Genomic DNA, 13,371 nt, shown 5'->3' on the forward strand with positions numbered 1-13,371 from the left:
ATTCAAAATCAGCTCACGCTAACAAATGGAAACGTGTGTGCGTTGTGTAAAAAGGTTAAACGAGGTCATGTTTGTTTGCCTACATAACCGGTTTGCGTTCACGGCTTTGTGCGATTGGCTGATTTGTATGCCTGTCAAAGGAACATCCACCTGGAAACGCAACTCGACGTAAAATACTATTGGTCGATTCATATAATGTTCCCGCCTTATGAGCGCTGAATCTTGAATTGTATTGGCTGAGACTGCGCCGTTTAATTTTGAACCTTCTCAAACGGGAGAAAGTTATAAACGTGCAACATCTCTTTTGGTCGCGCTCGTTATCCGAGAAGTAAAACGGTTTTGTGTTGAATTTGAGCATTTTGTATAAGGTACGTATTTTAGGAAACTGTTTACACCACCATTGGAGAGCGACATTGACGTATTGCACTATAGTGGACGATAAAAGTAGACTTATTGGTCTTTTTAGTAGTAGTGCTAGAATTTTCAAAAGGCTCAGCAGATGATGTACAGTCGCTATATATATGTATATTATTCATTTCATTTGAACTCATTTGAATGTATATAAATGCAGATATGATGATATAGCTAATTCGCTGGTGGTTCTTGAAATGTGTGTAATTGGCATTGATAATGGTAAGAGGCAGTTCATGTCAATATTAATGTGCATTTTTTTTAAGTTAGCATCTTAATGTAAGTGTATCGTTTAGCGATTGTATTTACAAAACAGCTTGTATTTTTGCTGTTATTACAGGCTGTTTTTTGAAGAACAGCATCTGCCATTCATGTGGTCACATGGCACTGAACTGTTAGATTTAGTTCTCAAACACACTCAATCCACTGTTCATCACAAAAGGGTGGGTTTGGTTGGTTTCTTTCCTTTCTGGCCTTGTACATTTCTTTTGCACTCGAAACAGTGCTTGTTTACAGGGCTGATTGTGTGTTGTTTATAAGTGTGGCCTTTGGTTGCACATCTCAGTGATAATAGTCGGTTAACTGTTTATCACCTGTCAAGGTAGGCTGTATGGAAGGCTGATGAGTGAGAAAACTGTTCTTACAAAGCTGATAATTTTATTATCAATCCTACATAGTTCAACAGAATCCATGGAAGGACAGATGAGGCCATAATTGGTAACGATTCTTCTGAAGGTTTTGTCAATCTCTTCTTCGTTCCTTCCTTGTTCTCATAAAAGTCATGCCATCAAGGGATTGTCATAGTGCCTAGCATTAGTCAAACTACAAGACAGTGTTGCTTTTGTCAACATACTTAACTCAGTGGCAGCTGATTGTCTTTGATTGCCTTTGACCATCTCTCAAAGGCATGATTAATACACATTTAAGGTCAACATGAAATAAAAATGAATTTTATGCACAATCCTGGTCTTATTGTGTGCAATCAAAATGGACCCTATTTGCACAATGTACAATCAAAGGAATAAAGTGTTTGTCTCTGGCTTTAAAATTACTTTCATTTTTGGCTGACATTACCTATGCTGGAAATAATATTAGCCTATAACCTAGTTAAAGGAATATTCTTGGTTAAATACAAGTTAAGCTGTATCGACAGCATTTGAGGCACAATGTTGATTGGCACAAATTTATTTCAATTTACCCCTCCTTTAACAAAAAAAAAAAAAGCAAAAATCTGTGTTACTATGAGGCACTTACAATGGAAGTGAATGGGGCCAATCTGTAAAAATACTCACCGTTTTAAAAGTATAGCTACAAGACGTAATGAAAAGATGTTTTAACATGATTTTAGTGTGATAAAATCACTTACTAACCTTTTCTGTGTAAAGTTATATGCAATTTTACAACTTCGTCAACACTAATTTCACTAAAATGACGATTATATCAAATTTACAGCCCAAATTATACACTAGTTTTAAGAATTAATGCAAGTGCTTTTATACAATTAAAAGATTCACATTTCCAAATTTTAAACCTTCAAAAAATTGTCCTTTTTTTTTTTTTTTTGATTTTCTCCCCTTTTTCTCCCAATTTTTGGAATGCCCAATTCCCAATGTGCTTTTAAGTCCTCGTGGTCGTGTAGTGATTCACCTCAATCCGGGTGGCGGAGGACGAATCCCAGCTGCCTCTGCATCTGAGACCATCAACCCGCGCATCTTATCATGTGGCTTGCTGAACGCATTGCCATGGAGACATAGCGCGTGTGGAGACTTCATGCCATCCACTGCGGCATCCACGCTCAACTCACCACATGCCCCACCGACAACGAACAACATTATAGCGATCACGAAGAGGTTACCCCATGTGACTCTACCCTCCCTAGCAACCGGGCCAATTTGGTTGCTTAGGATACCTGGCTGGTGTCACTCAGCACACCCTGGGATTTGAACTAGCAAACTCCAGGGGTGGTAGTCTGCGTCTTTACCACTGAGCTATCCAGGTCCCCCACCTTTTTTGCGAACGAGTCGAAATAAAATTTTTGTGGTAATCAACATTATGCCACAAATTCTGTCAATTGAGCTTAACTTGTATTGAACCCGGAATATTCCTTAAACACATTCATTTCATGTTGGTTTATGTGTAAAAGAAGTCCCATCTTATGATTTTCTCTTCAGTGTATTCTGTTTCACTTGTGTACTGTATGCGTCACATTGTGGAACTGAAATGCTGTTTCATGTTGATTTTAAAGAACCCCTCTTGAGTTCCACCAGCACCCTACTGCACCAGTTGATGCCACGTTTAAGTTTTTGGGGTTGTGAGTCACCCTGTTGGTTTGCCAGAATCTCTGTCCTGCCCTAAAGCAATAGACTTTTGCTCACAAGAAATGCAACAGATTTGAAGTTTCATAAGTCTGTGCAAGAAAATCCCTGGCATCCGTGTTTAGGTCTTCTGGTGTTGGGTTAGAAGGTCAGATGCCCGCCTCAGGGTTTTATCAGTAAAACCAGCTGGGTATGGTGTTCTCTGGGCGTGTCTTTGCCAAACTGATCATCATATTCTAACTGTCTCTGTCTTGCAGTATGAGTTCTGTTGCAGTGAAGGAGAATCAGGGAGTGTGTGCTGTACGGAAGAACAGCAGTTCTGAAGACCCTTGTGACATTTTTTCTTTGGAGCAGCCGACTGGCAGGCCCTCCATCTTGCGGCAGTCACAGGCTGACAACATTAGCAAGACTGTAAATAGAGGAGCAAAGGTTTGCAGGCTTCTATATTTAAAATAGACCATTTAGTTTTTATGTGAGTTAACATACTAAAGCAATCCAGGATGTATTAGGAGATTTTAACTCTTAAGTTTTTAATTTCCTTGTGTAATGGATCTGCATTTCTTATTAAGTAATTGTTTGGTTTAGTTCTCTTTAGGGTCGAAACAGAGCTCTCATTCACACATTGAAGTTTAACATTTGTTGACATTGCTGTATATTTTCGCAGGCTTGGACTGTCATTAAGATTTACATGCGTGGTTTTGCGTTGGTTTATATAGGTTTGTTTTCAGACTCCACGGCGAGACCCAGTCACAAAGAGGATTATGTCCCCGAGCCGCACCAGCAGGATCACCAGCCAGAAAAACAACACTAATGCTCTGGAGACTCACACATCATCTTTTACTGACCAGTGAGCAAATTACCTGCAAATTAGCTAAAATTCTAGAGATTCTGTAAACACAAGTTAAGATTTGTATGACTAACTTTGGTCTTAAAGGAGTAGTTCACCCAAAAATGTAAATTCTCTCATCATTTTATGTGTTCTGCAGAAGAAAGAAAGTCATATACATCTGGGATGGCATGAGGGTGTGTAAATGATGAGAATTTGTATTTCTGGGTGAACTATTCCTTTAAGGGTCAGTTCATTAAAGGAATATTCCAGGTTCAATACAAGTTAAGTTCAATCAACTGCATTTGTTGCATAATATTGATTAACACAATTTTTTTTGACTCGACCCTCCTTTTAAAAAAACAAAAAAAAAAACAAAAGTATAAATCTGGGTTCCAGTGAGGAACTTAAAATGGTGAATGGGGCCAATTTGTAGACTTAAAATACTCACTGTTTCAAAAGTATAGCCACAGGACATTAACAATATTCATGTTAAAATGATATATATTAATTCTTACAATTAATGTAACTGGTTTAATACAAGTTAAAATCTACTGACTAGGGATGCACGATATATTGGCGTACGATATATTATTGGCCGATAACTGGGAAAATAAAAAGTAACTTTGCTAAATGCTTGTTCTTTTGAACAAATCGAGACAAGTGTAAAATGTTTGTGGTAGTCAACAGCATGCAACAGATTTGGTACACAGACACATGTCAAAACAAAAACCCCTATTCTTTAAAGAAAAGGCAAAATTCAATAATGTGTCAAATGTATAATGTAATGTTGTGTTTTACAGGGCTGTGAATAGCACTTCAACCACCCCAATCAACATGCAGAGTAACAAAGATTCCTACACTGATGAAGACATGCCTCTTCAGAGCAAAGGGGCCTACACACTTGACCTTGACAACCTAGATGCCATCAATCCTTTCCAGGAGTCCTATAAAATGGCGAATTCCCCTCCTAAATCTCTTTTGGCACATTCCCCTCCTAAATCTCTATTGGCAAATTCCCCTCCTAAATCTTCAGTTTCACATGTGACTTATGAGCTTCTAGAGTTGGATAAAACTGCAGCCCCTGTTTCTGCACCTGAGGATGATGAGAAGGTTCCAGAGGTGACTAAGACTGCACTTGATGAGACCCTTCCCTTTTCCCCATCAGTGGAGAATGCACTTGCAGAATGTTCTGTTAACATATCTTCAGCAGAGGCCACTGTAATCATCAAGACTGAGAACATTGAGAAGATTGCTACAGACACTGAGGAGTCTGATATCATGGAACCATTGCAAGTATATCCGCAGATTCGTGTTATGGACAACCATCCTGAGGCCCAGGACTTGCCACTACCCCGTGCGGGATCATACAACTTGGACTTTGACAACCTTGATTTGCTCGACCCATTCCAAACTGGTGGCTCAAAGATCCCCAACTCTCCTCTGCTTTGCAAGACATTAGCAATTCTCAATCCACCCTTGTCAAGCCAAGAAGTTAAGCTGGAACCAGAGATGTTAGTCCAGGCCCCTCCAACATCCCCCGATGTCCCCGCTCCCTCTCAGGAGAGTTCCACCGGCGCTCCCTCTCAGGAGAGTTCCACCGGCGCTCCCTCTCAGGAGAGTTCCACCGGCGCTCCCTCTCAGGAGAGTTCCATAGTCACTGGGGGCTCCTCATCTGCATCGCCCCCAAAAGAGAACCAGATGCTTCTGGAGTTTAATTTTGATGATGGTGCTGAAGTAATGCGCAAACCTCCACCAAAACGGCTTGGGGTTAAAAGACCTACAGGTGCCAAAAAGGTTCCCAAAAAAACAAATGCAGCAGTCACAGAGAAGGAACCAGAACCCAAGCAGGTGTCCCCTAATAACCTAGAGCAGACAGAACCTTTGGACATTCCTGCTGCTAAAGGATCTTACCCCTTTGATTTTGACAAGTTTGATGACCCAGACTTTAACCCTTTTGGCACAAAGGCTAAGATGGGTAACTCCCCACCATGTGACATCCAGACCAGCCCAGTTTTGACACAGACTGCAATTCCAGTACAGCAGCCTGAGGCCCCTGCACAGGATGAACAGCTTGAGTGCCGGTACGAAACCTTGAGCTAGCAAAGTGTGTTTAACACTTCTGTGCTCTTTACTGTGTAAAGATGCATTGATGACAAATTGCAGGTCAAGAGTCACAATTTGCACACCTTCCCCAATTATTTATTTTGCATTAATAAAAAATCTATTACAAACTGTAACATTTACTAATTTTGGTATTTAGGATGTCATGAATAGGGATGCCACAGTGTTAGTTTTTGACCGTTAGATTTCAGTCTGAGGGAAAAAAAATCACGGTTTACCGGGTTTATGATTCTTTGCAAATGTTCTTATTATACAATAATAAAAAAGGTAAAAAAATAAATAAAAAAAGTCATACAACAATTGCAGATGTTAGTGGATGGGTTTCTTAGGAATATATGGATGCTAAACACAGCCCAAACGGGTTTAAAATCACTAGCACGGAAGGGTTAAGCACCTGCCAAGGTATAATGTATGTCATTCCTTATCTGCATAGCCTAATAACTTCAATTGTTGAGCTCTGATTTTTTTTTTTTCTTTTTTTTTCAGGTCTCCCCAGGCTGCTTCTGAAAATGTAAAAATAGCAGAAACTGAGCGTTCTGTTACTGTGCAGGTACATGTGTATTTAAACCAAGAACATTCTGTAAATGTTACCACCAACTGCAATCCTGAACAGATATTTTATACTCTCTCACAGCAAGCAGAAGATGTGGTGTCATTCACTGCCTCCCACACTAACTTGCATCATAGTCCAGCCCCTCAGGAGCCGGAGGTCACCGTGACCCCAGAACCCAGGCCAGACCTTCAGAATCAGACTTGTGACTTTGGTATACCAAGTGAAGATGAGTTTGTGCATGGTGCATTGTGTGAGTGAACTTATTTACGCTCTTATCTGAACCATTGGATAAAGACAAGCATCCCATTCAGTGCAAGCTCTTAACAGCTGAGAAACATATCCTTCTTTTTGTTGCAGTCATGCCGGGAGGAGATTTTGATGGGCAGATCGATTACTTGGAGCAATTTGGATCAAGCACTGTGAGTGTTTCTGTTTTGAGTCAATAAAGCCAGCCATTTTGGGGGGAAAAAAAAAATTTTGGTTTGGATGTTCTCAAACACTACTTAACATTCAGTTGTTCAGCTCTTTACAAAAACTCTTTTTATAGTTCAAGGAGTCAGCCTTGCGGAAGCAATCACTGTATTTGAAGTTTGACCCACTGCTGAAAGACAGTCCAAAGAAAACTGCAATGGAGAGCGGGAACTCTGGATTCAGCATGCCAAGACCCTCCCTTGCCATCAGGTCATTCTCTTCTGTACACATACAGTAAATACTTGTTTTCCAAATGTAATTTTATTTATTTATTTATTTATTTTTAAACATTTTGTTTTCTGTATATAAAAGATTATCTTGCAGGTGATATAAAATTATACAATATTGGAAAAATAGTGATTAATTTTAATGCTTTTTATTCATTTTGTCATTAAACGTGTCTTTCGAAAAGTTTGGCAAAGAGTATGCCAGCATTAAGATGGATGGTTTTAATAGCATCTTTTTTCAACTTTAGCAAAAACAGTTCGTTAGTTCAGTTTATATTTTGAGAATCAGTTCAAACTGACTAAACCAACTGAATCAACTAAACTCTTGATTTGTTGGTTCACAGTCTCTGTGGTGTTTTTCATATTGTTTTGGTGGAAAAATAAATGTAGGTAAATAATGCTGTTTATTAGGGCCCAAGTTCTGAAAGTGTGGAGACCCTGTTGTTCTTCTAAGGATTATTATTATTATTATTATTCTTTTTTCAAGGTTTTCTGTACTTTTGGGTTACTAAAATTTTGCATACACATCAGTGTCGTCGCCATTAGGGCTGGGCAAAGTTGCGGGGGGGGGGGGGGGGGCTCTGTAGCACCCCCTTGAAAATGGGCATGTAAGTGGGGCTCTGTAGAACAACTTTCATACTCAGTCATTAGCTCCGCCCAACAGGAAGTTGGACATTTTGGATTTTCTGAAAATTGCAGGCTCTGAACTTTTTAATACTCCTCCGAGGCGATTCATTTGAATGGCACCAAATTTGTGCAACATCATGCCAAGACATTGTAGATGCTAAATTGCGAACGGATTTTTGATATTTTGAACAGTCGTCATGGCGAAGCAATACATTTATGGCGAAAAATGGAAAACAGGAAGTGCCTTATCTTCTGTGTGCATTGTGTGATTTTGATAAATTTAGCTGTATGTTTGGTAATGAGGACTGATCACATTGATGTGGCTATTATGGGTCACGATCATAGCGCCACCAACTGGCAGCAGGAAGTATGGCACTTTTAACAGACTTTGAAATAGCCCTCTTGTGTTTACAGGAATTGCTTCAAAATTCTTTAGAATAATGTCAAGACACTGCTGATGTAAAATTGTCAAAGGATATTTGATATCTTAGTGTTGCCATGGCAACGCATTAATTGTTATTATTCCTTCCTATATTTGAGTGTTTTTGAGGCACTTGGCATGCTTAAAATATCATAAAATTTTGCAAACACATCAGAGTCGTTGGCCATTAGGGCTGAGAAATAGTGCACGCATGGGCGTGTAGGGAGGACTCTGTAGCGCTCCTTTTAAAATGGGCGTGTAAGACGGCTTCTGTAGCACCCCCATTTTCACCTACAGTCACCAAAATTGGTACATATATAGTTCTCATCAAGCTGGTCAACTTGCATAATTATAGTTAGAGCTCCGCCCAAAAGGAAGTCAGCCATTTTGGATTTTTTGAATATTGCAGTCTCTGAACTTTTAAATACTTCTCCTTGAGGATTCATGAGACTGTCACCACATTTAGACAATATTATGCCAAGACATTGAAGATGCTAAAGTGTGAACAGATTTTTGATATATCGAACGGTGTTGCCATGGCGAGGCATTAAATTAATAGCAAAAAATAGGAAACAGGAAGTGTCTCATATCTTCTGTGTGCAATGTGTGATTTAGTATGTTTAGTCTTGGGGGCTAATCACATGGATGTCACTGTTTTGGGTCACGGTAATAGCGCCACCACCTGGCAGCAGGAATTGTGGCTCTTACAACAGACTTTAAAATAGCCCTCTTACATTTACCCAAATTGCTTCAAAATTGTTTAGAATAATGTCAAATGCATGTGTCCATCTTTCACTGTTTTCCGAAAGCCAGGTGGAAATAGACCCATGGTGCTTGGGCCCATCATCGCTGCTTGCAGCTATATTTACCGTTTTACTTTTGTGTGTGTTAGAATGATGGAGGCTGCAAAGTCAGAGGGAAAGCAGAAGTCTCAGTGTGACAGTATGAAGCTGCTTTACGATCTGCATCCACCAGTAAGAAAACACAAACTCTCATAATCTTCTGTTTGTATCTTCGCTAAAACAAAATAGTGACATTTTAAGGCCCTGAAACAGGCCAAAATTTTAACGCAGACAAATTTGCTTTTTTCTATGGACATTTAAACTAATATTTTCATGTGTGCATCTCCAGACAGTGGACAATGTGGTGCCAGATCCAACTGTTCTGGACTTGCTTGTTCCCACCTTTAAACAGCCGTTGAAGACCGAGGACTCCATCATAGAGGTTCTGAAATACAGTCAGAGAGACATGGATGCTGCACTTCAGAAAGCAGACAGACAGGTGAGCTTTCATAGCCTCACTCAAGATGACCAGTGTCTGATCTCTTCTGGGTTCTCATGTTTTCTTTTTTTTCTTTTGTAAGGCAGAGGAGAGGCAACAAGAGCTGAAGGCTCAGATTGAAGCAGTGCAACTGGAAAATCAGCACATGTTGTAAGTCTCTGATCGGACTATCGCTTTCATGTGATGTTTGCAGAGCATTGAGAAAAAGGTTTCTCACGATCTTGGAAAACCAGGAAATATACATTGAATGTCCTTTTTTTACTTTTGCATTTCTCTAAAATTGTTCATCTAGGCAAAATTGCACTTGTTTAGAGTAAAACCTGCAAGCCATAGTGATGTCTGATTTGTGAGTGAATCGTATTTGGAGTCTGTTCTTTGCTCTCAAATTAGTCTGAATGACTCAATATATCTACAGCGAAAGTTGATTTTAAAAACCCTTATCTAGTAATCACAAACAAATGGAAATTCATTGGTCAAAAAATTGGGAACCCTGATAAATGGTTGACATTTGGACAACACACCAGTCACACACTCTTTACTTCTCTCAGGTTTATAGTGTCAGAGTTTGAGGCCACCATCACTCAGCTCACAGGTATGAAAGTGTAATCAGAATCACTGTTCCACATACAATACAACATGCTGCCTTTGAGGTATACTCAAACATCCATGTGTTTGTTTGTAGATGAGCATAAACAGAAGGAAGATTTGGCTAAAATTGAGTTGGAACGAGTCCTTCAGGAAAAAGATCAGCTGGCCAAAGACTTAAATGATTTGGAACAATCTTTTTCCTCTATTGTGAAACGCCTTGACAGATGCAAGGAAGTTATCGAGGGATTCAAAAAGGTATTTTATGCTTCAATGACAATGAACAGTGTAAGTGAATGGAGAAGAATGAGGCTGTCAGTACCTAACATTCATGCTTCTTAAAGGGATAGTTCACCCAAAAATTTGAATTCTTATTTACTCACCCTCATGCCATCCCATATGTGTATGACTTTATTTGTTCTGCAGAACACAACGAAGATTGTAAGAAGAATCTCTCAGCTCTGTAGGTCCATACAAGTGAATGAAAAATCACATAAAGGAGACATAAAAGTAATCCATTGGTTCCACTGGACTCCAGTGGTTTAATCCATATCTTCAGAAGCTATATGATAGGTGTGAATGAGAAACAGATCAATATTTAAGTCCTTTTTTACTCTACATTTTCACTTTCACGTTCAGATGTGAAGTGAAACTAAACAGGCACCACATGTGACTTTCAGATGTAAAAGTGAAAGTGAGATTTATAGTAAAAGGACTTAAATATTGATCTGTTTCTCACCCACACCTATCGTATCACTTCTGAAGACATGGATTTAACCACTGGAATCTTATGGATTACTTTTATGCTGCCTTTGTGATTTTTCTTTTTTTATATAGCTACAAAGGTCTGGCCACCATTAATTTGCATTGTATGTACAGAGCTGAGATATTCTTCTAAATATCTTTGTGTTCAGCAGAAGAAAGTCACACATCTGGGATGGCATGAGGGTGAGTAAATGATGAGAGAATTTTCATTTATGGGTGAACTATCCCTTTAAGTCATGTAGTTATTTTGAGTATAATGGTCATTTTTCTTCTCTTATATAGAATGAGGAGACTCTAAAACAGTATGCCCAGAACTGCATGGACAGGCTGCAGAAAGAAGAAAAGCGTTATCAAGCTCTTAAAGCCCATGCGGAGGAGAAACTAGATCAGTACGAGCTCTTCTGCACCATACAAACATGCACACTTATTGTGGTATTTGTCATTATAGTGAAGCTGCGAGTTTGTAATATTGAAGTCTAAAATGTCAGTTTTTATGAACATGCTGGTAATGGAGAATTGTGTAGTGAATATGAAGAGATTAGATGCCTGAAAGTGTCCATAACGATACTCTTGTTTCAGAGCGAATAAGGTGATAGCAGAGGTGCGCACTAAGCAGGGCGCAGAGGTGGCAACTCTTCAAATACAACTCAAGAGAGAACAGCTGAAAGTTCAGTCCCTGGAGAAGGATCTGGAACAAAAGGTTCACACTCTTACAGTGGTGGTGTAGCCGTTTTTTACGGGTGTAGTTCTGAAATAAGTAGTTTAATTGCATCATTTCTTGCCATTTTACTGACATGTTTCTCTTTTGTCTTTTCTCAGGCTAAAGAAGTCAAAGATGTGACAGAACTGTGTGATGAGCTACTGCATAAAGTGCAGAAGCATGGCTTTTAATGTGTTTGCCTTTATCTTTGTTGTTTGTTATGTTTTTGTGTTCGTTATAAGCAGTTTTAATAAATAATAAATGGAGTCTGGAAGCACATTGTCTTGAACATCAATGATTGAAAACATATGTTAGGTGATTATCGTAACCGTAAGTTTAAGGCAGCTGATGAAAGACTACGTCCTCCTAGTCCCCAAACATTTCTTTGTTTCTTTTTAAATGGAAGATTCAGTTGTGGCTTTTTAGCAGTGGCGAATTCTCAGGGCCAGCAAAGCCTACTCTGCTGGCCTAACTTACCAAATAAATTAATATTTTTCATCCTTTCATTCTCAATCACCTTTTTGCCTATGTATTTTTAATCGCTTTCCACTCTTAATCTACAAACAAATAGAGAAAAAACGATAAGCTTATCCAGTCAGAATTTATTCCTTGATGCTTACAAGCAAAGTGTGACAACTGTTTCACAAATCGCATGCCCAAAGCAGCACTTTGCCTTCAGAATTTCTTCAGAATCCCTCAACAGTGCAAATGAATGGGCAACTAAAGTCAGATTGTCAGATTCTTCAGCCAATCAGATTTATTTATTTGTTCTTGGTGGGTGTGATCTTTAGGATATGTCCTGGTCGAGGCCTTCTAGCTGGCCTTGAGTGAAGCCACATTACATGATATTAACGCTTGTTTAACAAACGCCTGCAGAAACAGGTGTATAAAACCTAATCTCTTTTGATAATCGTACACCTGAAGCACAAATGCTAGCGCTGCAGCACTGTTTATCAGTTGGGATGCTAGGAGACATCTCTAATGAGAGTTAAACCCTTGCTAAGCTGACGGGAGCGTTGCAGTTTTGTTTCCTTAAACGTCATCTTCCGAATATCGGGGAATGGAATGCATTTATGGTTGGAGATATCAAGTAGGAATATCCCTCATCCAACTTGAATGTAACACAGCATAACCGTGTACTCTGACAAAACGAAATTTATTGCAAGCAACATTTAAATCACAAATATTATTAGATTTTTCCAGGTATTATAGACCTCTATATGAAAAATTATGATTTTTGAATGTCTGTTCAGGAGACGCTTATTTCACAAAACAGTCATGCTGCAGTTAAAATTAGGCTTGCTTGAGCATTAAGTGTTTTTAAAATGTCAATTGGTATTACTAGTTAGCTGCAACATAATGTATGATGCCCAAAGGCATAGGGTGTCTTGTTCATTGTGAAACTGTGTTTTCTTAATCGCATGAATCACCCTGAAGGCCTAGACTTTAAATGCAAGGCCAGCCACTGCTTTTTAGTGATGTGAGTTCTCACTTAGTGCCATTTTCATTAAGACAAATGAAAGAAATTAGATTAGACTGCAGAAGTTACCAAGGCCTTTAATATTATTAAAACTCTGGTGTTTTTTTGTTTTTGCTATATTTTCAAAACTCCTTTCCCTTATTACCCTTTTTATTTTATTTTGTTCTTAATGACAGCCTCTGTAGTACTTGTCTTTAATGTCTTAGTCTCTATTCTATATTTTGTAAATCATCTCACTGTTCAGGGTTTCCAAGGACATTGTAAAGCTGGAAATATCAGGGAATGTTTGGAGGAAAAAAAATTCTTTTTGTAAATGTCTATGGTGAATATCAATTTTCTAGTTATGCTCCGCTCAAGAATATTTCATTGGATAGAAATTACTGCCTGTACAACCTCTAAAATGATTTTCTAAAAACCATTTATTCCATAGTCATGAATGACTGGAAAAATCATGTTAATTTATTGGTTAACTCCAACACCCCCCCCCCCCAGCTTTGCCTTGCTCTAAAATATTTCATCTAGGCTAGATTGCGCTTCTTTAGAGTAAAACTTGCAAGTCATAGTGATGTCTGATTTGTGAGCTAA

General features: G+C 38.8%; 1 protein-coding gene across 1 annotated transcript; it reads left to right on the forward strand.

The window, feature by feature from the left end:
- The first annotated feature begins 256 nt into the window (after positions 1–256).
- LOC127412261 (transforming acidic coiled-coil-containing protein 3-like) lies at positions 257–11,580 on the forward strand. Its single transcript, XM_051648489.1, has 16 exons — positions 257–368; positions 2,984–3,155; positions 3,443–3,573; positions 4,356–5,636; positions 6,163–6,226; positions 6,311–6,479; positions 6,587–6,648; positions 6,777–6,910; positions 8,868–8,949; positions 9,107–9,256; positions 9,339–9,406; positions 9,805–9,848; positions 9,939–10,099; positions 10,889–10,995; positions 11,186–11,306; positions 11,426–11,580. Exons 2-16 carry the CDS (start codon positions 2,985–2,987, stop codon positions 11,495–11,497), a joined length of 2,817 nt encoding a protein of 938 aa, XP_051504449.1. The 5' UTR covers positions 257–368; position 2,984; the 3' UTR covers positions 11,498–11,580.
- The last annotated feature ends 1,791 nt before the right edge of the window (positions 11,581–13,371 follow it).

This window comes from Myxocyprinus asiaticus, chromosome 21 (genome assembly GCF_019703515.2).
Source record: "Myxocyprinus asiaticus isolate MX2 ecotype Aquarium Trade chromosome 21, UBuf_Myxa_2, whole genome shotgun sequence".
Taxonomy (NCBI): domain Eukaryota; kingdom Metazoa; phylum Chordata; class Actinopteri; order Cypriniformes; family Catostomidae; genus Myxocyprinus; species Myxocyprinus asiaticus.